The sequence below is a fragment of the Podarcis bocagei genome, assembly GCF_964188305.1.
Source record: "Podarcis bocagei genome assembly, chromosome: 1".
NCBI classification, from domain to species: Eukaryota; Metazoa; Chordata; class Lepidosauria; order Squamata; family Lacertidae; genus Podarcis; species Podarcis bocagei.
Genome location: NC_138125.1, coordinates 117545401 through 117571809, shown reverse-complemented (window position 1 = coordinate 117571809; position 26409 = coordinate 117545401). Strand labels below are relative to the sequence as shown.

General features: G+C 43.4%; 1 protein-coding gene and 2 long non-coding RNA genes across 5 annotated transcripts in view; 1 reads left to right on the top strand and 2 right to left on the bottom strand.

The window, feature by feature from the left end:
* Positions 1–1849: 1849 nt before the first annotated feature.
* LOC308582214 lies at positions 1850–11918 on the top strand. Its single transcript, XR_014005558.1, has 3 exons — positions 1850–2176; positions 9750–9855; positions 11800–11918. It is a non-coding gene; the product is annotated as an uncharacterized lncRNA (long non-coding RNA).
* The window catches only part of LOC308582217, an 82909-nt gene continuing 67648 nt past the window's right edge, over positions 11149–26409 (bottom strand). Inside the window, exon 2 of the long non-coding RNA XR_014005559.1 lies at positions 11149–12895. This is a non-coding gene — a long non-coding RNA (uncharacterized lncRNA). The remainder of the gene's footprint in view (positions 12896–26409) is intronic.
* SESTD1 (SEC14 and spectrin domain containing 1) overlaps positions 13302–26409 on the bottom strand; it is a 56160-nt gene continuing 43052 nt past the window's right edge. For all 3 annotated transcript variants that reach the window (XM_081168117.1, XM_081168115.1, XM_081168116.1), the window contains exons 12-19: positions 21889–22083; positions 20623–20737; positions 18562–18721; positions 16702–16783; positions 16341–16463; positions 14786–14977; positions 14567–14688; positions 13302–14042 (exon numbers count right to left, since the gene is read on the bottom strand). In XM_081168117.1, the coding sequence (XP_081024243.1) occupies positions 13913–14042; positions 14567–14688; positions 14786–14977; positions 16341–16463; positions 16702–16783; positions 18562–18721; positions 20623–20737; positions 21889–22083 (1119 nt within the window). In that variant the 3' untranslated portion in view covers positions 13302–13912. The remainder of the gene's footprint in view (positions 14043–14566; positions 14689–14785; positions 14978–16340; positions 16464–16701; positions 16784–18561; positions 18722–20622; positions 20738–21888; positions 22084–26409) is intronic.

The following is a 26409-nucleotide window of genomic DNA, read 5'->3' as shown; positions in this document are numbered from 1 at the left end:
TGGGGAACTCAGACTTAATACATTACCTAGGTCATCTTAGTTTTATCGCCTGCTTTCTGCTTCTGCAGAACCCTTTCCCTTTAACTGCCTAAACTTTTGTTCTTCATATATGATAGTGATTATCTGTTGCTGTGCACATGTATTGAACCTGCCGCATGGAACTGTACTAAAAGCTGGTAGTCTTTAAATTAATATAATTGGGTTCTAATGGATTGGGAAGGAAGGAAGGAAGGAAGGAAGGAAGGAAGGAAGGAAGGAAGGAAGGAAGGAAGGAAGGAAGGAAGGAAGGAAAGAAAGAAAGAAAGAAAGAAAGAAAGAAAGAAAGAAAGAAAGAAAGAAAGAAAGAAAATGTGCTGTACAAATCTCTCTCGCTCTGCCCAGCTAAAGATACTACCCTTCCCCAATTATAAATACTTAAACAGATCCCAATATGATAAAGCAAATGAGAGGGGGAAAGAAAGAGGAAAAAATAAGAATTCCATTCTATGTGATGTGTCTCCTGCAGCTTTGGGGCTCATAAATTATTCTGCACACGGTTCCAGAAACCCATCCCAAAATCCTTGTGAAATTTCTCTTCCTTTTGCTGCCTTATTGTACTCTCTCTCTTTTTGGAGAGGCGTTTCCTCTTTTTCCTTTTGCTGTAATGTGGACGTGGCCCAGGTTCAGTCCCCAACATCTCCAGATATAAGAGTAAGAAAAACCCCTGCCCAAAACTCTGGACAGCTGCTGCCACTAGACCATGTAGCTTCTGCTGAGCTATATCGGCCAATGGTTTGATAAGGCAGCTTCCTATGGAGCAGAGGATAAAGGCAAGTAGGGATTTGCGGCACGCCAAAAATGTGAGGACATCAAACAGAACTAAAAAACTTCAGTTACAGATAGGTAGCCGTGTTGGTCTGCCATAGTCAAAATAAAAAAAATTCCTTCCAGTAGCACCTTAAAGACCAACTAAGTTAGTCCTTGGTATGAGCTTTCGTGTGCATGCACACTTCTTCAGATATTGGAGATCCAATGTCTTTGGATGAGACCATGGAGAGACCTGGTCTGAACAAAGACATTGGATTCTTATCTCATTATACATGACTTGCCATTTCTCACCTTCTCACCCCTTGCCTTTTCCTGTAAGACCTATTACAGTCGTTAAGAGTCATCAACAGGCTCATCTCAGCTATCTGCCAATCTCCCATTCCCACCACCCTTCTGAGTAATACCCTCCCCACCTTCTCACTATATAGAAGGATCTGGCAACTTCTGTTTCAGTGTATCTGAAGAAGTGTGCATGCACACGAAAGCTCATACCAAGAACTAACTTAGTTGGTCTTTAAGGTGCTACTGGAAGGATTTTTTTTATTTTAAAAATCTTCAGTGTGTGAAGTTGACTACAAGTGTATGAGCAGGGTTTCCCCCTCCCACTCTCCCTACCTCCTTCTCTTAAAAGATAAGCAATATTTTGCAAAGGATTTCTAGCAAGCAATAAGGGTGTGCACTCCCCCCTCCCCCCAGCTTGGGGCCCTACTTAAATACGTGCAGCAGCTGTGAAAAAGGCGAATTCCATATTAAGCACCATTAAGAATTCAAAATAAAACTGCCAATATCGTTATACAAATCCATGGTGCAACCGGGACTGCCATATTGTGTGGTGTGCTGGGCGCCTCAGCTCAGAAAGGCGTATTTTAGAGCCGGAGATGGTTCGGAAAAGAGCAAATGAAATGTTCGAGGGGCTGCAGCGACTACCCTGTGCGGGAAAGGGGTGACATTTGCCTTCAGCACCTCCTTGTTAGCTCCCCCCAGGCACCTGACTGGCTGCTGCAAGAACAGGAGGCAGGAGTAGACGGGCCTTTTCGCCTGATCCGAGTAGGGCAAGGGCTGTAGCTCAGGGGTACAACTTCTGCTTAGTATGCAGAAGCATCCCAGATTCCATCCCAGCAGCTCCAGCTAGGGTAGATAGATAAACTTTATTCGCATTAGCCAACATAGCAACATGAAACAAGCAATATATACAATTAAAAAGACAACAATGGGTAAAAAGGGCATTCAAATGACCAAGATTATCATTCACATAGTGGCCCTTCATCTCATTGCACCCTCGATAAACCTAGAAACCTTTGCTGTTGTCTGATCATTTTGGTCTGATAAAAGGAAGAACAATGTGGCCGCAGATGGGCGGCCTGGGATGGTAAGTAAGAGTGTGGTGATGATCTCATTCCTCAGATCTTTATAAAGGGGACAGCACAGGAGAACATGAGCCACTCCAGCTAGGACTGGGAAAGACCTCTGGATACCTGTTGCTGGGAATCTCAGGTGGACAGAAAATGCTGCTCAAGTGCGCTTACCTTAAACGGTCAGGTGGCATTGCAGCAGCAGGTTGGCGAGGTCTGCAGGCCTGCCTGCAGATTGGCCTTTGGCAGGCAGGCCTGGTTCCAGGGATCCCCCAGGAGCGTTTCCCGCACCCCATGAGGAATAAATTGAGGCGAGCCCAACGCTTCCCCTCAGTTTTCCCCCCTCAAATCCTGTGTGCTGCAGGCTTCCCAGAGGCATCTAGTCGACCACTGCAAGAACAAGATGCTGGACTAAGATGGGCCTTTGGTCGGATCCAGCAGGCCCATTTTAGGTTATTATCCAGGTGATTTGCTGCTAAGTCAGTGTTGGCAGTATTGAGCCCAGTGGACCACTGGTCTGACCAGTGCCGGATTTACGTATAAGCTAAACAAGCTATAGCTTAGGGCCCCCAAAAAAATTTAAAGGGGGGAAAAACTGGATGTACATTTCCAAAATATAAGATAAAAAAACAAATAAAATAAAACCTACATACAGCAAGTGTGTTTTGTATTGTGCAGGCTCCTGTGATGTAAGTCATGCTAGCCTGCTCCCTAAACTATCACTGGTTTACTCATTTCTATATATAGGGTGCCTACATTCTGCATGTGCAAATGGCTTTAGATACCTATTAGGTCCATAAATGACCATATAGCATATATTCAGCACAAAAAACAGCGACAATTTGTTGTTGACAAAGGACAGCTGGATATATAAAGGGCCCCATTACCTTCAGTAGCTTATGGCCTCATCAAACCTAAATCCGGCCCTGGGTCTGACTAAAAAAAATATTTTGACATTTTTATGTATTTACATATTTATGTATGTTTTGCTTTTTTATGACTATGGGTATTTTGGTGGGTATACTATAGGTATTTTGGTTGCTTATGTTTTTTCTTCTTCTGGTCTATTTTTCTCCTTTCAAAAACTTCTCCTCCCCCCCCCCCCCCGGTAGTGACTAAGTTTTTTTGTGTCCAGCAGCTGTCGTTTCCATTCAGGTGCCTGGACTTACTGTGTGGTTAGGCATTCTGAGGGAAACAAAACAAAAATGTCAGGAGCGGCTGCTTGTGTTGGCCACTGCTGCTGACTCAACCCGTCTCTGGAGGCAGCAGGATCCTGAGCCCACCCACCCACTCGTTACCCTTAATTGCCACAAATAGAATGAGTGGGCAGAAATGAAACTTGCATTCTGTGGATTAATTCCTCTCTGCATTTGTTATGAAACATGAATGACAAATGCAAGGATTTTCCATACTGCCCAGCTCTGTCCAGTTAGGAATGAGGATCAACTGCAATCCGTGCATGCTTGGAAAGTCAGTAGCGATACTCGGGATATGTTGTCACAGATCCAGTATTTATAACCCTTGCCAAGACAGAGAGAATGTGAAATCAACAAACTTAAGTGCTTAGGCTGCATACAGCAAGAAATTGGTGTTTTAAAAATCCCTGAATTTCACATCATACGTTTTTGTGGTTTCCCCCCCAAATATATTTTTAGGAGTGCTGTAGCAGAGGGAATATGAATAAAGGAAAGCGTGGCATTAAAAGCACACAAATTCTGGTGATTTTTGCTTTCAGCACGCTGGAAGGGCTGCTTTTTTACTGCTTTCTTCTGACTTACACTGAAAATAACTCTCAATACCAAATTCTCCCCAGACTGCTAAGAAGTCTCTCAGTAAAAGTTTATGGGGCATAACTTCCATTTGTAAAAGTCTGAATTTTCCACTATGGTTAAATTGTTGTGGTTGCATTTTGGCAGTTTCCACAACTTTATCTCTTGGTAATGTAGAATATATATTTTGCACATAAACATGCTTGAATTGCACAAAAATAAATGCATTTTTCAGCCACATAAATTGGTTTAAGGTTGCAATGCTATAGCCACTTACCTGAGAGCAAGCCCAATTGCACTCCCTGAGATTTACTGCTGAGTGAACATACTTGCAGTGTTCACGTTTTGGAATACATTAAATCACTGGGACAGTGGGAGGTAGCACAAAATGAAAGGTTTCTTACCTGCAAAAGATTGCGTCCAAGACAGAATGTCAAGTCGGCAACATAGAACCCAAACTCCCAGCAAGGCCAGAAATAGGGAAAGAAGGGATTAAGGCTCCTTGCTTTTATTTTTGTACATTACTTATTTTTACACACATTTCCGGAGACTGTAAGTCTCCACTGCAAGACGCTAATCCCCACAAGCTCATGACATTTGGTATTTTCACCACCAGAGGACCATGGAAAATAAATTCAGACCGACAAGTGTTGTCTATCTGTTGAGGGTCTATATATTTTCACTATGCACCTTGGGATCTAGAATGCTGTGCATTCAACTGCTGAAGGATTCTTCACATATGTTTTATATCTTTATATTTATATGTTTGCCTACAAAACTGTATACAGGAACAGTAAACATGAAAAGATGGATGTCCCTTGTGTTTATATACAGTCAATGACCATTTTGCACAGGGATTCCCTTCCCAACCCATGTGCATCGGTGGTGTGTGTACGAGCACCCCATTCTGCCCTACTCCTATTCCACCATTTTTGTGACGTATTTCATGACATTTCTGGGTCACTTCTGGGTTCGGGGCCGTGTGCAGACACCACAATCACTTGTCATTTGGACATACATTAATCGTAATTTGTTCTGGCTGGCAAAACCCGCAATTTATATACATAATTTCCATAAGTGAACTGCATTTCTGTGTTTTCTCTTGTTCAGACATCCGTTCTTAGCTACAAAATTTTAATGCACGAAACTGCCTTTCTGAATGGTGAGGTGGACCCGGATGCTGTAGTTCTGGGTGATAAGCTTAGATGCTTAACAATCTTTTTTAGGACCGTCCAGGTGGGTGTACGTGGGCATGCTGCTATAGAAGGTGGGACATGGAGAGTGCTGGTTGACTGCATCCTAGGCATGAAGAAAAAGACCAGCACATAGCAATGGGAGGATAATTTACCCGCTCATCATTTGCACAGCCTTCCATCCCTCCCTCCAAGGTGTTTTAAGGAAGCTTGAAACAGGAGGGTCGGTGGCGTGGGGACCAGATGGCCGAGTCAACGTGTGGATAGCCAAGTAGCCAACCCCCAATTTAGAACATTTCAAGGAAGACGAAACAGGCTATTAACTGACTGTAGCAAAAAGCATTGTTGGGGTGTAATATTCAAATAATGGGCAAGGCATTGAAATTGGGAAATCGCATGTCTGTGGCCATAAAAAGAAAGATCAAGCACAGTCTAATCTGTAAAATAACTGTATGGCCAACCCTACACACACACACTCCAGTACTGTGGTCCATACTAGACCTGGAAAAGGTCAATTGGTAGAGCATAAGACTCTTAATCTCAGGGTCATGGGTGTGAGCCCCACATTGGGCAAGAGATTCCTGCATTGCAGGGGGTTGGACTAGATGACCCTTGTGGTCCCTTCCAACTCTATAATTCTGTGATTCTATAATGGGTTGTTATGCCAGTGTTTATATGGTTTTTAATTTTTAATAAAGCACTGGACAATAAAGCATGATAACTCGGTTGGTTAGAGCGCGTTGCTGATAATGTCAAGGTTGCAGCGGGGTTGACTAGATCATTCTCAGGATGCCTCCAGCTATATGATTCTATTATCTTAAAGGATGGCTGGACTGGAAACTTTGATATATTAGTCATATGCAGTGCTTTCTAAAAAAAATGTTTAGGGGTACTCTCATTTTGATTCAAGAAAATCACCCATTTTATAGTTCACATTGGGGGAAATAAATACAGTAAATGGACAAAAGTACCAAGATTCACAAAATGTTTAGCATAACCCCAGGAAAAAAGTACTGGCCCTGTGGCTAGATTTAAGGGGGGGACGACACTTAAGTGCTCTTTTTTTAAAAGATTGACTTGTGTATTAAGATGTTTAGAAATGTGTCCTTCTAGGCACATACGCAAAATAAAATATAACATTTAAAAGAGAGATCAAAGGAGAGACACTATTCCTCCATTGCTTTTTACTTTTTACTTTGTTGTACCACCGTGAACGGTGGTTTGTATTGATGTATTTTTATTTTGTTCTATTTTACGTTGGTTTGGGGTTGGATAGTGAGTGGGGTGGGGATTTGTTTTGTTTGGTACAATTGTTTTTGGTTTGATTTGTTTTTCTATTTTGTAAATGGAGGTTGGTTTGAGGCTTGGGATTGCTACTGTAGTGGGGTGAGGGAGGTATGGCGGTGGGGGCAGATGTCATAGGCGAAGGGGATCGAGATACGGATATGCTCGTACCCCTTCCAATCTGCGCCCCATCCCGAGAGACGAGGGTAGGGTGAGCAAGGATTACTCACCTCCGTCACTGGTGTTGTGCAATGTCAGGTCTATAGGCAACAAAACCACCACCCTGCGAGATTTCATCATCTCGCAGGGGGTCGACCTGGCTTGTGTGACAGAGACCTGGGTGCGCAAAGGGGAAACTGTTACCTTACGAGAGATGGCGCCCCCGGGTTTCTCCGTCCTCCACCAGTCACGGACATTATTAATCCGGGAAGATTGTTCTTTCAGGGCTCTACCATCGCCATCGATCCCCGGCATTGAATGTGTTGGCCTAGTGTGGGGCTCCGAGGAGAGCTTGGCTGTCTGGCTGGTGTACCGGCCACCTAGCGCACCAGCAGCCACCCTGTCAGGCCTGCTGGAGGCGGTGGCCGGCTGGGCCTTGGAGTTCCCTAACCTATTGGTATTGGGGGACTTCCATGCTGATGCCATTCCCTCCTCACAGGCTCTGGACCTGGTGTCTTCCATGGCAACAATAGGGCTCTCCCAGTTTGTTTCAGGCCCCACACATCAAGCAGGCCACACGCTGGATTTGATCTTTGGGGCCGGTATAGATGTGATCATGCCAATTTGGGCTCGCCCGCAGAGGCTGATGGACCCTGATAGATTCCGTCAGGCCTTGCGGGACCTTGCTCCCCCTGGCGACTCATTGACTGAGCTTGTTGAGGGCTGGAATATCCAGCTCCTAGCAGCCATCGATGAGATCGCACCTAGGCGCCCTCTGCGACCCCGCAGAAACCGGGCTCCCTGGTTTACCGAGGAGCTTCGGAAAATGAAGCGGGACCTCAGACGGCTAGAGCGAGTATGGCGGGGTGCCCGTGACGGAGCCTCAAGAACATCTTATAGGGTTTTTATGAAAACCTACGAGATGGCAGTGAAGGCCGCTAAGAAGTCCTACTCTCGGCCTCCATTGCCTCTGCTAGCTCTCGCCCGGTGCAATTATTTAGTATAATTAGGTCTTTAACGTCCCTTGAAGGACAGCCAAATTTAAATAACAATTTGACACACAGCTGTGAGGCATTTGCGAACTTTTTTGCGGAGAAGGTCCTGTTGCTCCGCCATGACCTCCCTGCCAATTTGGATACAATAAAGGAACTGGAGGCCCCTCGACTGTCCTCGGGTCCAGTATTGGACCACTTTGACAGGATATCCCCAGCCGATGTGGACAGACTCATCCGAGCTGGAAAGCCCACCACCTGTCCTCTTGACCCGTGTCCGTCTTGGCTGATTAGAGCGTGCCCAGACGAGGTGCGGGTCCCCCTGGGTGATATCATCAATTTGTCCCTTGGCACCGGGATATTCCCAGGGGAACTGAAGGAGGCAGTGGTGCATCCGCTCTTAAAGAAAACATCATTAGATCCCTTAGATCTATCCAATTACCGCCCGGTTTTGAATCTTCCATTCCTGGGTAAGGTGATTGAGAGAGCGGTTGCTGAACAGCTTGGTAGGTTTCTGGATGAAACATCGGCTCTGGATCCATTCCAGTCCGGCTTCCGCGCTGGTCATGGGACCGAGATGGCTCTGGTCACCCTAACAGATGATCTCCGCAGGCAGCTGGATCGAGGCGGGTCGGGGCTGCTGATTCTTCTAGACCTGTCAGCAGCCTTCAACATGGTCGATCACGAACTCCTGGACCACCGCCTTGCCGACGTGGGGATCCAGGGCACAGTCCTTCAATGGCTGCGCTCGTTTCTCTCTGGTCGGGGACAGAGGGTGGCGCTTGGGGGGGAATTGTCATCGCGCCACTCCTTGGTGTGTGGAGTGCCTCAGGGTGCGATTCTCTCCCCGATGCTTTTTAACATCTTTATGCGCCCCCTCGCCCAGCTTGTCCGGAGTTTTGGGCTGGGTTGCCATCAGTATGCCAATGACACCCAACTCTATCTGTTGATGGATGGCCATCCTGACTCGGCCCCAGACACACTGACCAGATGTCTGGAAGCTGTGGCTGGATGGTTACGTGGGAGCCAGTTGAAGTTAAATCCTTTGAAGACAGAGGTCCTCTGGCTGGGACGGGGCGATATGGGATTGAGGGGGCAACTCCCATCTCTTGTGGGGGTGCAATTAGTTCCAGCATCGTCCGTTAAGAGTTTGGGTGTAATCTTCGATACCTCCCTCTGTATGGAGGCGCAGATTACAGCTATAACAAAGGCGGCATTTTTTCATCTCCGCCAAGCTAAGCAGTTGGCTCCTTTTCTCTCTCGCCCTGACCTAGCCACTGTGATCCACGTGACGGTCACCTCCAGACTGGATTATTGTAACTCGCTCTACGTGGGGCTGCCCTTGAGACTGACCCAGAAACTCCAGCGGGTGCAGAATGCCGTGGCGAGACTCCTTATGAGGTCTTCGCTGCGAGATCATATTCATCCGGTACTATACCAGCTGCACTGGCTCCCGGTGGAGTACAGGATCAGGTTTAAGGTGCTGGTTTTAACCTTTAAAGCCCTATACGGCCTAGGACCCTCGTACCTACGGGACCGCCTCTCCTGGTATGTCCCACAGAGAAATTTACGGTCTGCAAATAAAAACATCCTGAAGATCCCAGGCCACAGAGAGGTTAGGCTGGCCTCAACTAGAGCCAGGGCTTTCTCGGCCGCGGCTCCAATCTGGTGGAACGTTCTGTCACAAAAGACTAGGGCCCTGCGGGACCTGACATCTTTCCGCAGGGCCTGCAAGACAGAGCTGTTCCACCAGGCCTTTGGCCAAGGCGCAGCCTGACCCCCTCCTCTGGCAATCTGCACAGAATTTTGCTTAATGGTTGCCATCAATTTGATTTTAATTTTATAATGAATTTTTTAGAATGTTGGATTATTTTGATTGTTGTTAGCCGCCCTGAGCCCAGCTTCGGCTGGGGAGGGCGGGATATAAATAAAAAATTTTATTATTATTCCACACACTCTGGGCTGCAGCACTACGGTTTTGCGAATGATAGCAGCAACTTGCCTCTACATGGCTTCTCTAGTTGTGATGGAGTAAATGGTTGTTTAACATCTGGAAATAAGTCTCTGGTACCTGTCGCTTATAAATTTACAAGTAAGCACTGCTACAGGACCGTCACATCCATATACTTAATTGTTGATGTAAGGAAAGGCTAGCAATCGGATAAATACTATTGAAGTTTTCTTGTTTTGCAGAAGGCAGTCATAGCTAAATAAGCCAATAAGGACCAAGGACAAAAGTGACCCAACGCTGCTTCTGCCTTCTTCCTTCCAGAGCAGTACCACCCCCTGGAAGTTAGACGTAAGTGCCTCCCAAATGTTTTCTATTCTAGCGCTTGAAATGGAAATGGCATTTGGCAAGAGCAAAAGTCCTCCTGGGCTTCAAATGTCATTAAATGATGTTTGCCTTCAGTATTTCTGTGTGTGCTCACCCCACCAGTCTTCGAAGTGTTTTGATTTGGCGTCTCTTTTAAAGTAGGCCGGACAGGCTAAACCCCTAAATACATGTTCAAGATGAAGCCATAAGCTTCCTCCACATAGAAGAGCTAGACACCACTCACAACATCCTTTTACATCTGAGCTACTGGTAGGAGGATTGCAGGCACAGATGACTCAAATATATATTCCCTCCCACAAATGGGGGGGGGGGGAGATTCCACTCCGTGCCTCACACTCAAAGACAAATGCCACAGGACTTTAAAAATGCATTGGTCTTCATTTACTAAGGTAACCCAAAGCAACTTATAATAGATGTCTTTGTTCTTGTTACAGAAGACTAATAATTGCCCCTGAAATGTCTTACCACAGTGGTGCAAATGTTACTCTCTTTCAAGAGAGATGAAACTAGGCTAGGTCAGAGATGTGCGCACTGGGCAAACTCAGCAGATAGTGCCTTGCCACGCTTCTGTGCCTAACCCCCAGTGAACTGTGTAGCTTGAACTTAGTGCATTCATTAGCCTTCAAAGTCATGTTTTTGTCCTCTGTTGCTTGCGGCTGAGCCCTGCTAGGTGGCAAAGCAGCTGCCGTTTCTTGTTACCGCATGCTCAAAACCATTCTTCCTTTTGAGTACAATAATCTGATCCAAAGGAGTTAAAAGAAGAACTTTAACTTCTAAACTCTACTTCAAATTTGTAGAGTTTCTACAAATTTCTACAGGGAGCAGAGAAAGAAGATCAATCCATTGCAATGTACTGTAAACCTTATTTTCAATTACATAAATGTACTGTAAAAGTAAGTGAAATGTAGCGGTTTATTACATTTATTAAATGTAATTATAGTTTTCTTGCCAAAGAGCATTGAGAGATTATGTCTGCAATGACTGTACTAGAATCATTACAGATTTGACAATTTCAATTATGCGTAAGCAGCTTAGTTGAGTACAGCAAAGAGAAAGAGAGAAAGAGAGAGAGAGAGAGAGAGAGAGAGAGAGAGAGAGAGAGAGAAGAAATCACTTACAGATTATGGACATATGCATGAAGGTTTTCTAGAAAACAAAAAATCAGGAGACCATTAACCTGTTCTGCTTTCCAACCAATGCAAGCAATTAAACACAGGGCTCCAGATCTATTATGCCATATGACTTTTTTTTTTAAAAAAAGACTATTTCTAGCACCTATGATGGTAACAGCTTCACTGGAAGTATGTGGGAAATGTCTAATGACATTTAGGGATGCATGAGCTTCTCACTCTTTGCCATGAAAGGGTGAGATCCTTCACAAGTGGCCAAAGCTATTACTCACAATGGATTGCGACCTTTCCGTGCATTCACTCTGAACGTATGAATGATGCTCAACTCTGCCTTCTCTCCCTACTCGATAACCCTCCTCTACAAAGGCATACCTAGGGCAAGGAGAAAGTAGAACATCTGTTTTTGCAGAACAGGCTGGAGCTTACTCCTGTAGCCCAGTCTCCAAGGAGATATGCTCTGTGCCCTAGCAACACTCAAAAGGAACCCCTTTTAGCATCCTTCTGTCACAACTCCTCTCTCACCAGGGAGCAGGTGAGGCTACACATCCCCGATGAGAGAAGACTCTCCAAATGATATTGAAGCTGTGAAGGCCCCCCAGGAACCTTCTGCCCAGCATTCTTGGAGTACAAAGCATTTTCTCCCACCAATGAGACAGCCTGTAGGCTGGGGGTGCAGAATGTCTTTTGCCCCTGCAGCCCTAGGAAAGTTTCCCGAGGCAACAGGAGGATGAGGATGTGGCAGCTTTGACAGGCATAACCCTGAGCTCCCTTCTCTCAGCAGGCTACCATCGGGGATGTTTCTGATTTCCCACAAAGGATCAAGACAAGCGGGAAAATTCACATTTGCAAGCTCTCCTGACCAATTTCTTGTGACGTCTCCAATGGCATCTGTGTAAGGTGAGGGATGTGGTGTGTCTGTGTTTGTGCGTGAGCTGTTAAGGGGAAGGATTGCGACCTTCCAACATATATCTGCGCCCTCCCCATTTTCTTGAAAAAGAAAATATGGAAAGCAAGAAACTACCAGTGAATTTCCATAATGCCAGTGGTACAATTCAGCACACTTTGGACTAAACAGAGATTGTTTAACCAAGGGTTGCATCCAGTGCAGCTTTAAGTAACTAGTTTCATCAGTGCAATAATTCATGTTTACGTGTGGAACTGCCCACTCTCCTCGCCCCCCCCCCACCTATAATATGTATGTGTAAAATCACTCAGAGCAGATTGCTACCCATCTTATCAGGCCATGTGTCTTCGGAAAGGAGCCTCTAAATACTATTCCCATGTCCAAGCCAGTTTGGTAGCCCCTACAGACTTTGACTACATGAGAGGAAGGGAGTCGTATGCGAGCTACATTCCTAATGCCCAAATTGAAGCCTGCTTTTCAAAGCAGCAGCATTAGTATAAAACTTTGCTCCTTTTAAGAGCCAAGGTGATAGAGCACTTTGAGCATCTTATACACATGGTAGCTAAAAAAAAACACAGTGGCATGTAAAACTGCATCCTGCTATAATCTTGCCTTTCTACGAGTTTTAAAAAACACTGAAAATCCCACACTGCATAAATATAATTTTTTTTTTTATTTGGCTTTTGCAGATTGAAAGAGCAAATACACATAATCAGCTTTAATCTTATGCCTTATGTGTAATAAATTTTTATTACAATATGTAGCATTTATCGATTTGGGAAACTGCATATCAACTACCTATTTAACACGAGCTTATTCAGGAAAGAGCACGTTAACTAAAAGAACGTACTTGCAATGTTCACTAGTACACTGGGGGGGGGGGGGGAGAATGACATGTTGGAGGGGAAACTCACCCCAACAAACCCTCTCATCATTCATTATCTGAATTGTTTCACTTGCTTCCTTATATCTCGAGCTTTTCTTTTTAGAACATTCAAATCTCCTTCTGCCCTTTCTGCAGAGAGCTGTACATAGGAAAGATGTACATTCTCTGCCACACCTCTCACGAAGGCAGGAGGAAATTGAGCACCAATATTGGTGATAAGCGCCTCCCTTCTCTTTTCTGCTTGGCTCAGAACTTTTGAATTTAGTCAACAGAAGAAATGTGAGGCTTACTTCCTTCTGGACTCATCTATTAATATGTTTTTTTTCCACCCCTGATCCAGACTATACATTCATTTCACGTTGTAAGAGAGAAGCAGACTGGAGGAATGTTTGTTCCCAAGTTGGAAGGCAAAGGAAGGGGGCTGCCCTTCCCACCGCTACAGATGGAGGTCTGCTACACATTAGGAAACACAGGCTTGCATAAAAGATGGTAAGATTTTAAAAAGATGGGTTTTATTAAGCACAAAACAGCTTTCAATACATTATCCATACAAACTGGAAGGGGGTGGGGGGGGGGAAACCAACTATAATGAATTTCAAAGATTTGATGGGCAGGATGTAGATTGGCACAATAAAAGGGACCATTTGAAAAGTAATACAAATTATAACTATAGGGTCACCACTGTCTAAACAACAGATAGCTTGCCTACAGCCTAAAAATACTACATCATCTGAAGAATAAAGAGAATTACTATTCTGTGCGGAACTTGTACTTATTAGCACCATTCAAAGCTTGTATCAGCTGCTTAGGCAAAGAAGCACCCGACTGGTTGGGGGGAAAGCTTCAGAGAAAGAAGAATTCAGTGCAATATTTTCAGTTCCTTTTGATAATATTTAAAGTCTATGGTTTCATAGCATGTTAAATAATTATGGCTTGGTAGAAATACACTGTTAAGATGTAGAGTAAGTTTTTACTTCAAGAAGGACGGGATTCTTTCATAACAGCTGTAGAAATGTGTTTTAAAGTATTATGGCAGGCGCAGAATGCAGATGACATGCTGGGTAACGTAGAGACATCTTATGAACTGGCAAATGGACACTATTAGCTCTCTGTTGTACAGACTTCTGGTTGTCTCAGCTGCTGTTTTTTCAAACAAACCAGCTTTATCTTCTCTCTAATGTGTTCAGCTGTAGAAGCCATATCACTGGGGCTCCCAAAGTACTGTTCAGTACTAAAACAAAGAAAAAACAAGCAAGGCACATGGGATTTGTTCTCAGAGGATACCAATTTGATTAAAAAACACATGCACAATTACTTTACACTACACCTGGCTAGTACAGTACTGAATTGCCTTAGGATGAGGTCCCAGACCTGACTGATGAATATGGATGTTATGCCACCATTATTTTTACACCAGACTCAAAACTTTGATAGTACATATTCAAATTAATGTGATTTGTTTGGAGCAGCTTCAATTTATGAGCAATAAACATTCCATTTGTTCATTTAATTCTACTCTGTGAAGCAATTGAGGAGCGTGCATCTCGGTTAAAGATACCTTTTGATAACATTGTAAAGAAATAAATTTTTAAAAAATATTTAACTTTTTGCTATAGCATCTGACTACTTGTTCTTTTTCCAAACTGAATATTTCAGCTACAGTATTTGTATGTCTCCCTCATGTAAAATCTGTTTGACTTGTATTGCAAACTCAAACATTTTAGAATAATCATATTCTAAGGATAAGCTACATACCCATCAGGATAAACAACAGGTACTGTTAATCTATCCAGAAGTGATTTTCCAACAGCTTCAATCTCATCAAATTGTTCCTGGTCATTTATAGATTCAGGCTGGTCTGGGCATTCTTGCAAAACCTGTAACAAAGTGGTATTAAGAAAAAGAAAATTGCTTCCAGAGTTCACTTAAAACAACAGAGCAACATCCGTATGTTGGTAGCTGGTAGCAACTAACCTTTTCAGCATTTGAATGGAAAGCGACAGCCATCTCCAGCCTTGTTACTCGCTCTTCGGAAGTGATGGTGAATTGTTTCCAGACTCTGTTCAGCTTTGGAAGTGTGTCTCCTGAGGACCTAGAAGTGCATCGCAGAGACTGACACAAAACGACGGTAGCCTGTAGTAACTGCCTTCCATAATCGTAAGTACTCTATAAAAAGGAAAAAGAAGAAAGATGCAAAATTTCAATCTCAAATCCTTGGACAGATCTAACTACAGAAGAGCGACACAGCGGCAAGAAACAAAATACCTCAAATGTAAGTCACAAGGCGTTCTTGCACTTCATTTGACTATTAACACATCGGCCTACTTTTCCAAACGCAGGAACGAACTGCAATGGCCTTGCTTGGGAAATCCAACTGAACGATGAAAGGCGAGGGAAACAGAAAGCTAACCCTTTGGGGGTTTGTTTGCTTGGTCTGAACAACTGACTTGGGAGGTAGGGGATGTACACACTTTTATGGATGGAGCCTGCTGCACAAACCCATACAGGTGCTTTGAGAACAGAGAACGTTCTCCCCTAAGCCCACCATGTTTTTTTAAAAAATCCACTCGCCTGCACAACAACAGCAAGTACCAGACTCTCTGGCCTGCACCCCTGACTAGGTCTCAAATATTCAGCACAAAGATCCCATATTCTGCCACCTTTGTGTTCTCTGTGAACTACAAAGGAGTCAAGGAGCACAGTGACAGGGTAAACATCTTCACTTCCTGTCCCCGTTCTGTTTTTCATGAAAAGGGGACCCTATGGCTGGCTGGACAGTGTTCTCGAAGCTACAAACATGAGTCTGACCAAACTGCGGGAGGCAGTGGAAGACAGGAATGCCTGGCGCGCTCTGGTCCATGGGGTCACGAAGAGTCGGACACGACTAAACGACTAAAGAACAACAACAACATGGCTGTCTCCCCCCCCCCCTTCCTGCTGGGCCTTTCCAGAAGGTCATTAAGGTGCTGAGAGTGCCCCCCCTGAAAAGGCCTGAGTTAACAACAGAGGAACACCCTTCTCTGGATCTGCACAGCAATTAACATCTGCTTAGTAAAACCATGCCAAAACCTTTGGTCCCTTGCTTTTGGACACAGTAGTCCTATTGTTTATCATTTACTTGTCTGGACACACTAGTTCCTTTATCAAATCAAATAGCTGATCAGGGAAGTAACTTCTAAAAAAACAATAATGCAGAGGATTGCCCAGGGTACATGGAGTAACCACTCCATATTTGTCAGATATGAAGTGAATTCAAGCATTTCAAAACCAATCTTGTACATTTTATGACGCATGAAAACACTTTAAGAGGGGGGGGGGGGACTGTGGTTGTCCCCAAGGGGATGTTCCAATAGAATAATCTTGTCAGATCTAGCCAAGGTTTCTGGCAATCAGAACTGTACTCAGAAAACAAGCTCAGCAAATAGTCTAAATGAAAATGCTAATTTTAAATATCAATGAGAAGGCTTAGAGGCAGCTTTCTAGTGACCCACCTAGCCTGCTTACACAGTGAAAGAAACCCTTCATATACCTGTGCTACATCAACAAATTTCCGATGCTTTTCCAACAAAATTTTGGTTTCTTGAGCATCGTCCCCCAGGCGGGTATGGGTCTTCAGTAGAGCATCGAGTAATTCACTTAACCATTCTACTGCCTAGAGGGAAGAGTAGAAACAGACTGTAAAACAGAAAACATTTAAACTAACACAATCCATCTGTCACAGATGTGCTCAATAAGTAATAAGAAGTCTGCAGTGTATTTTACAGGGGTGCCCAAACACCCAAAACGATTAAATTTCCAAAACTTGTTTGACTAGGCACGCGCTTTCTCTCCCTTTGCAGCAAGTTTATATGAACAACACTGGCCACAATACATATGCAGCTCAATCTCACCTGCGCAGCATCCTCTTCACATTTAAAGAGCTGAACCATTTGAAGCATCTTCAATCGTCTGACATCTACCATGTCTTCACATCTGTGAAAGCCGGAATAATAAGCAACCACATCAGATCAGAAAGCTAAACACTATTGCCTAGAACTCAACCCATCACTCCCATCGTAGATGCAACACATGAACAATTCCTCTTTGTTTCTTTGTTTCTTTCTTTCTTTCATGTGCCACTAAAGATTGGGTAGGGTTGCCATATTTCAAAAAGTGAAAAAGTTGAGCTTTTTTGGGCAAACTTGTTGTTGAGTTATTTTTAAGGAAATTTGCCAAAAACTACACTCCCAACATGCCATTCATCCAGATTTTCCTGCACATCTAGCGATTTTTCCACCCAGACAATTTTTCCAGTGGCCAAAAATCTTGGCTATGTCTGGGAAATTCTGGACATATGGCAACCCTAAGGTTGGGTAAAAACATTACTACAACATACCATGAAAATATATAAATATATGAAAAGAATTGTTTGAAAAATCAGCAAAATTTTGATAAGCACTATTATTTCTTGCCCAACATAGTTCTCCAACTTCATACATGATAGGCAATAGTCTGGGGTTACAATATACAGTAGTTGAATAAGTCCACTGGTTTCAATGGGTCTATTCTTAGTATGACTAATATTAGGTATCACCTGATATACCTATGTAAGTACTGTTATCGTATTGTATTTAGTACTGCTAGTTTAACTGAGGTTTCTGGCCCAACAAAAACACTGCATTTCTCGCCAAAAAACTGACCTTTTAAAAATTGTCCATATCCAGTTTTGGTCACTTAAATACTTATCATGAATTAATAGCACACAATCCAGGGCAGGTGGAGGGAAAGCCCTAAACCATTGCCTTGTGAAGGGATATAATTTCTTTTAGCTATTGCTATTCTCATATAACATATGAGTACTGAAAAAGCTACATTGGCTCCCAGTACGTTTCCGAGCACAATTCAAAGTGTTGGTGCTGACCTTTAAAGCCCTAAACGGCCTCGGCCCAGTATACCTGAAGGAGCGTCTCCACCCCCATCATTCTGCCCGGACGCTGAGGTCCAGCGCCGAGGGCCTTCTGGCGGTTCCCTCATTGCGAGAAGCAAAGCTACAGGGAACCAGGCAGAGGGCCTTCTCAGTGGTGGCGCCCTCCCTGTGGAACTCCCTCCCATCAGATGTCAAGGAAATAAACAACTATCTGAAGGCAGCCCAGTTTAGGGAAGTTTTTAATGTTTGACATTTTCTTGTGCTTTTAATTTTCTGCTGGGAGCCAACCTCCATCTCTGTGTGGCTTTTGCAGTGGACATTTCTTGGGGTTTAGACAAAGTAGCAGCAGCAGAGCCTGTTTTGCTCATAGAGAAGCAGGAAATGGAGACTGAGATTGGCAGCCTCTGAGTCTTAATATCAGGGGAGAAAGATTTAATATTTAAACACTACAAGATAATCATCTGATAGATAAATCCTAAGGACTTTCAAGACTGGTTTCAGTTCATTTTCTTTGTCATAACTTGTAAAGAATACATTTTTTCATTTTTCAGATATAAGCAGATCAGGGTTTTGTTCATTATTAAGTTATTCTCTTTCATGATTAACTCTATTCGTTTTCAGACTGATCCTTTGGTCTTTTGCGCAGTACTATATGGCACATTATGACATCTTAATGTTCTCTTTAAAAAGAATACCACAACTGCAGTTGCTGAGTTATCAAAAGGCATCAAGTGAACTAAAGCAATTTTAAAGTCATACAGAATTTTCACACAAAATGGCACAGTTAAGAGAACTTCTCAGCTAGAGGGAACTTTTCAGGGCTGCTAGGCAGCATAATTATTACCTTTGCTTCCTGAGCTGCATGTCTTCCATCACTCCCTGGATGTGATCAACATTCTCTTTGTTTTCCGTGGTTACATCTTTTCCATAAGCCCAAGATGCCTGGTTAGATATTTGATCAAGAAGACTTTGACCTTTTTCACGCAAACCTTGCAGACCTAAGTCTAAGGTACAAAAAACCCAAATTCTTTGTTTCATAGAACTAGTACATTTCCCACCCTCAAACAGGTGCAAATGTGAACAAATGACATATTCCCTCTACTCATTAATTTCTGTCCAATTCTCTCTTCATCCATGTGCAAGTTTAGTTGCAGTGATTTCACTCAATAAATGATATGTCACGTAACTTACTAGACTTCAAAATGAGCAAGTTTGGCAATCAAAAGCTGCCAGTCAACCCTAACTGTGCAAACATATAGATAGCTAGTGTTTAAGTTTCCTATTGCATTTTTTTTTTTAAGTATAATTTCTTACAGTCACAAAGTTAGTATTTATTATGGGGAGAGGTCACAGCTTACTAGCAAAACGTACAACTTGCATGCTGAATGACCCAGGTTGAAACCCTGGTGTCACCAGTTAAGAAAGAAATACTAAGGGCTAAGAAAGACTGAAACACAGTGGAAGACAGTGACCAATTGTCTGACGCAGTATAAGGCAGCTTTATATGTTAATTATTTGTGTCCCTTCCAGTCTTATAACTGCTATCACATAGCAGGGATTTTGAAGTTTCCCCTCTTTCTTAATTTGACTATTGTATGCATTATCTCAGTTTACATTTAACAGGTGTTTTTCAAAATGAAAGAGATTGGTTTTCTTCTTAAAAGGTAAAGGTAAAGGACCCCTGACAGTTTAGTCCAGTCGCAGACGACTCTGGGGCTGCAGCACTCATCTCGCTTTACAGGCCAAGGGAGCCGGCGTTTGTCCGCAGACAATTTTTCCGGGTCATGAGGCCAGCATAACTAAGCCACTTCTGGCACAACAGAACACCGAAACCAGAGCAGCGCACGGAAACGCCGTTTACCTTCCAGCCGCAGCAGTACCTGTTTATCTACTTGCAATGGCATGCTTTTGAACTGCTAGGTTGTCAGGAGCTGGGACCGAGCAACGGGAGCTCACCTTGTCGTGGGGATTCGAACCACCAACTTTCTGATCAGCAAGCCCAAGAGGCTCAGTGGTTTAGACCACAGCGCCATCCACATCCCTAGTTTTCTTCTTAAAGCTTTGTAAATACTGGCACAAATCTTCCAAGTCTGGACATATTATGCAGCTTAATCATAAGCGTCCTCCACATGATAACTGTTAATTAAGCTAAAGGGATCCATATGATCACAAGGGGCAGCAGGCTGAAGACATGCGGTGTGTTTTTTTCCACCCTCAATGTAATGTTCAAACACTGAACACTTGTGTCTGAAAGAGGGAAGCCTAAATGCACAGACCTTTACATGCACAACTTCCAAGAGAGCTGGAACCCCAACTGCATGGAGGTCCAAAATGTAAAGAGGTCTATGCATAGAGGCTGCCCATCTGCAATGTCCAGTCTCAACACATGGACTCCCTCTACATGCAATTTAATACACGAAAGCAGCTTCGTAAGTTTTCAGCCTTGGAAGCAGGTGGCTTTTCAGGGATTCACGTACACTGTTTATGATGTTTCCTTGCTGCAATACAAAGGAATTTAAATGTACTGTTAAGACTTTTATGTCCCAACAGTATTTCAGCCAACTGCAAAAGGAAGCCAAGAGTTTGCATCCAAAATCCAAACAACTGTAAAGCAAATCCAATTATTCAATTAGGCTTGTGCCTCCCCCATTGCACTGTTGTTGTTTTTTAAAAGAAAGGGAATTGTAATTATCCCCCAGAGAACGAAAGGGATGGGAGGGGGGGGGCGCATCTGAGAAAAGGCCTGCCATGCTCACCCAATCTCTTCTGCATGAATTGCTGACTTGTGGCCCTCTATACTTAGTTACGAACGTGAGAGAAACATCAATGCATACTTTAAAATTTATTTTTTCCCAATTGTTCACTGTTTTATAGATTTTGAGGTTTCTACAATGTTTGGGCTTACCAACACTTTTCAGTTTCTCTTCCAGTAGCTTTAGAGTTTGCTGAATTGACGTCCCGTCTGCTGGTGCAACATCGACACACAACATCCCTAGTAGGCCGTCTAGTTGCTGAGACAACTGAAAAAGACAGCAAGAAAAACCCCAGGTATCATATTACTTCAAAAACCTGTGTTTCTCACGTTTCCACCAAGGATATGCTGCAATGGCCGGGTGTGCTGTGACACTGACACACACACACACACACGAGCTGTAAAGGGAGATAAACCTAGGGGATAGGGAAGCTCACAGGCAGATGACCTGAACAGCAGACACTCCTCACCAAACACCCTTCATCCAAGAATGCTGCTGCCACACTTTCTACCAATCTCCAATGATCAAGATGTGGACTCCCAACAAGACCTGATATGCCTCTTTTTGTGTGTGTGCAGACATTGATAAGGGCCCCAGGTACAGAGTGGAAGAGGGCCAATAGTTTTAGATGAAGAAAAGTCATCACTTCTGGGCATTACAAAACAGGAGCTTATACAAAACGGAGGAGAAGCAGGATGTGCTTTAAACTGTCAGATAAGCACAGACGCTAAGCACCGTGGTCACAACATTCTACAGTAGTCAATGCCCAATGTCTTCTCTCAAGAGCAATAAAAATAAGTCCCCCTCAATGACTATAAATTCAATTTTGCATAAGTAATAGACACATCAGAATCTTTCTACAGCATTGCAATAAATTTTAGTTGGGGCAATCAGAGTAAGATCCACTATTTGACTACTGATTCAAAACCCTATATAACTGACTTTTTTACAGTGGTACCTCGGGTTACAGACGCTTCAGGTTACATACGCTTCAGGTTACAGACTCTGCTAACCCAGAAATAGTACCTTGGGTTAAGAACTTCGCTTCAGGATGAGAACAGAAATTGTGCTCCGGCAGCGCGGCAGCAGCAGGAGGCCCCATTAGCTAAAGTGGTGCTTCAGGTTAAGAACAGTTTCAGGTTAAGAACGGACCTCCGGAACGAATTAAGTACGTAACCAGAGGTACCACTGTATTTCTATTCTTTGCATATCATATTGTTCTTTTATTGCTATAGCCAATGGCTGATGCAAATATTCATTCATTCATTCATTCAAAAAAAAAAAATCCTCATAAAACAGAAGGCTTTAGCTACTGAAAGTTAATTTGGAATTTGTTCATTCCTAAAAACCTGTTGGCCATCTGTAGTAATCATCACACAGCAAGACTGTACAGTGAGTAAGAATGCATACTGACTTACTTCTTGGGCAACACCATGGAAATCAAGTGCTGCCTGCAACAGATTCTGCCTGAACTCCAGCTGACTGGCTTGCCGGTAACAAACATCACTTAACTGCTGCTGTAATCCTTTCAGTTCCACAAGGTCTTCTTCATCCCCGGCATTTAACAAAGCTGCAATCTGTTGATTAAGTTCCACATACACTGCAAACCACTCCTGCAAAAACAGAAAAGCAGAAAGTATATCAGAACTGCAATGCTTTTTAATGTTCTTTTTAAGACAGTGCGCGCGCGCGCGCACACACACACACACATTCAACCAACTTACTACACAGGTTGACATATGATTCTGTCTAACAGTAATGCATTAAAACCAGCAGCACACAGACCTGCTCAAGTCTCCATCCATATCAAGTCAAAAATGTCATGTCTTTTTCAACTGAGCAATTCTGTCATTTAGAAAATCAGTCATGGACCCTTGGAACCATTTTCAGCAAGTCCTCTTTTTCTCATCATCTTAGGATTTCTGGGTGTTCCCCTGCCGCCTTGCCAAAATCTAGCCTCTCATTCATTTTGTAAGCTTATGCCCTTATCCGGTCTCTTTAATTTGTCCCCTTCTGCAATATCCTGTTCTTTAGCCCAGTAGGCTTTTTAAAAACAAGTTTGTATCTATTTAGCACACATATAATTGTTGAAATAATTTGTTATGTGAAAATAATAATTTTTAAAAAAAAATCAAAATTTTTAGCACACAGCAACATGTATTCAACTGATCGTCTTCTCTTGTTCCCTTGATCACATCCCTCTTCCCTCCCCTCCTTGCTGCAACTTTCCTTTCCATCGCCTCTGCAGCTTCATAGAGTTTCAGCAGCCTCTTTTCCTTCAGTATTATCAGGAGCGCACATCAGTTATCTTGCTAGTTTATTATTTATACAGCATTTCTATAGTTCAGCACACTGTGCACCACTGATCACATTTAGCTCACGGATAACTTGCTGATGCAACCAAGGGCCCAGAGAAGCAACAGGATACACAGGACAAAAGCAGACAAGCAGATGGGCAAGCGCCTCCACACTTCTGCTCTAATAACCCTTGCGCGCCAGTGCGAATGTACGGCGCATACAACTTTTGAACTTCTACCCTGCGTGAGATCTGTGAACATGCAATAAACACAAAAGAACACCCTCTTCTGGGTGTTGCCTTATTCTAAAGCTCCTCTTCTTCCAACAGCCTCTACCCAAGGTGGAATTTCTAGGTTGATATCCTCAAACCATTAGGCCATACAGGCTCCCATTCACACACCCGTTGCACTTTTTACTACATGCAGCTATGCTGCTAGCACCCAATTTAGGAATTTAACTTGAAAGCCTGTCTATGGATGAACATGATTACCTTGAGAGCCACCCCTTCCCATATGAACCCGCCAGCTTAGGACGTTCCTCAGAGGTCTGATCATGAAAAGTTGGTTGATGGGCACCCGCCTCCCTGCACAGGGCTGGCCCAAGACATCTCAGCACCTGAAGCGAACCACCAAATGGTGCCCCACCCCTGCCAGGGAAGAAGGAGTGAGTCAAGGTCTACATCAGGAACAAGGGAGGGATAAAGATCTATACTGAGATCTGTGGCCCCTGTGGATCCTGCCGCCTGAGGCGGTCTTCTGACCTGACCTCATGTGTGAGCTGGCTCTGTCCCTGCAATAGCCTACCAAAGCTCTCTATCCTGCATTTAAATGAGCAACCTAAAAACTATTTTATTTCAGGCAGGCTTAGGTTTTATTGTATATTTTTATAATTTCATGTTGTTGTTGTTTTGTTACCTGCCCCAATAATTTAATGGAAATGCAGTATTATCAAGAAAACAAACAAAAACAAACAAACAAAGAGGCTGTTGTGCCTTGACTTCCCTTTCCAGCTAGAGTGGTATAATTTCACCACTTCTGTGTGCGTTCTTAATCACTTTTCTACTTTGTTTTGTCTAGTCACATATTCTAGTGACAAATCTTTTTTGGGGAAAGTCTGTCTTATATATGCACTCATTATCATGGTTTGAACTTAATCACTGTCTGAAAATTGCTAGGCAGTAAACAGCAATAATGTCACTTTTCGAAACGGACTATGACTCAGGCCTTTAAAAGGTGGAAGGGAAGGCAATGACTCAGTGTTAAATGAATATTTAAACTATTTTGCAGTGCCAGTGGAATAAATGGCATCTGTAGTAAGACTATTGCCTGCAATAAAGTCAGAATCCTTTTTAGTAAACACAGTCAAAAAGTAATTAGCTAGTAAATCAATGAGACAGCAGATTAAAGAAACACTTGAGTTATTTAAAAAGCTTTTATGTATATAAAGGCAGTAACTTCTAATTGCTGCCTTGCGTAGCCTTGGTGTCAATTTCTAAAATCTGGCAGCAAAAGACAGATTGACTGATGCTGCCATAATGCTTTATTTACTAAGGAATCTTTTGAAACAATTAGAAATTCATGAGGTTCCAAAGACTTCCACTGGTGGTCCTCTAACGCCATTATAAATCCATAATGGAGAAGGTAATGGATGGACCTAATGTGTAACTTTAACTTTTGTCACTTTCAGTATATATGCTGCGTAAAGGTCTCTGTAGGTATAGGGGACCTGTTACGATGGTCCTCCTCGAAGACTTCCAGATCTAGATAGTTTCCCAGGATTTCTGGGGGACTTTGTTGCAGGTATGACAGGAATAAAGGTAAAGGGACCCCTGACCATTAGGTCCAGTCGTGACCGACTCTGGGGTTGCGGCGCTCATCTCGCTTTACTGGCCGAGGGAGCCGGCGTGCAGCTTCCGGGTCATGTGGCCAGCAGGACTAAGCCGCTTCTGGTGAAACCAGAGCAGCACACGGAAACGCTGTTTACCTTCCCACCAGAGCGGTACCTATTTATCTACTTGCACTTTGATGTGCTTTCGAACTGCTAGGTTGGCAGGAGCTGGGACCAAGCAACGGGAGCTCACCCCGTCGCGGGGATTCGAACCGCCGACCTTCTGATCGGCAAGCCCTAGGCTCTGTAGTTTAAGCCACAGCGCCACCCACGTCCCAAGGATGACAGGAATAGGCTGCTATAATAACTGGATGGAGATAAATCAAGGTTGCTGGGGCCACCACAAAATTATTTGGACACAACTGACATGATCTCTGGACACTGTGTGCACTACTTTTGGAAGTAGATTTTTCAAAAAAGAAAAATGTTCCCCTCCATTAGGACATCTCCTGGCTGCAGAAGATTTGGTGTTTGCTGACATCGCAAAGAAAAAGAATTAAGAGAAGGTGAAAAGACTCAGCTTTTAATCTGCTGCATTTTTATGCTTGTGTGTGAAAGTGATTTCTTTTAGTGTTTTGTATTTCAAATGATTTTATGAAGTATTGTCCTCCTCAGTGTTGTTGTTTAGTCCGACTCTTCATGATCCCATGGACTAGAACACGCCAGGCACTCCTGTCTTCCATTGCCTCCCGCAGTTTGGTCAAACTCATGTTAGTAGCTTCAAGAACACTATCCAACCATCTCGTCCTCTGCCGTCCCCTTCTCCTTGTGCCCTCCATCTTTCCCAACATCAGGGTCTTTTCCAGGGAGTCTTCTCTTCTCATGAGGTGGCAAAACTACTGGAGCCTCAGCTTCAGGATCTGTCCTTCCAGGGAGCACTCAGGGCTGATTTCCTTCAGAATGGATAGGTTTGATCTTCTTGCAGTCCATGGGACTCTCCTCTCACTAATTCGTGTAGGCCCGCAACAAGAAGCCCCCCTGCTTATTGTGAAGTTTGGTAGCCATGATAACCTTTTCCGAAAAAGTACAAAAAGAAGAGGGCAGAGCATTGTGCACTGCTATCATTGACCATGAGTGTGTTGACACTAAGAGATTAGCAGCAGAATCAAACTTGGAAGCCCAGCCCCAGCAGGATGAGTCCCTGATGACATAAGTATTGTGACATAAGTATTGTGTCTACTAATGGCCATGCTAAAATGCAATGTCAGAACTTGACAGTATCTTAAGAACTCACTTTACAAAAATCAATGCAGTTAATGTCGATTGAAGTACAAAAACACAAGATACTGGATGCAACACAACTTCTAAAGAAACAATATAATTTATTGACCAAGCTAACAAAGGAGTCTACATTAATCCTCACTCAACCCATCTTGAGTATTTTAAGTAATGAACTGGATCTACTATGTAGTCCAAATCAGACTCTGATTGGTTGAGAGGATAACCCCTTTGGGAGGAGGGGCGGGAAATAAGGGGCAATATCCAATCAATTTGTTCTGTCAGCAGAAATATAACAGAACTCCCCCTTCCCTCACCAAATCTGCTCCATGTGGCTGGGGGAAAACCCAGAACAGGTTTGGATGGCAAATCCTTGCACTCATGGAATGAGTTAGTTGGAAACAACTCCAATTTAATAAATAAGCAAGTAATTAAAAAGTCTTGGCATGAGGACTGGATCAGCCCCACCCCAATTTTTTTATTTTACCTCTTAAGACCTCACTAATATTGGGAATAGCAAAGGGAAAAAAGGAGTA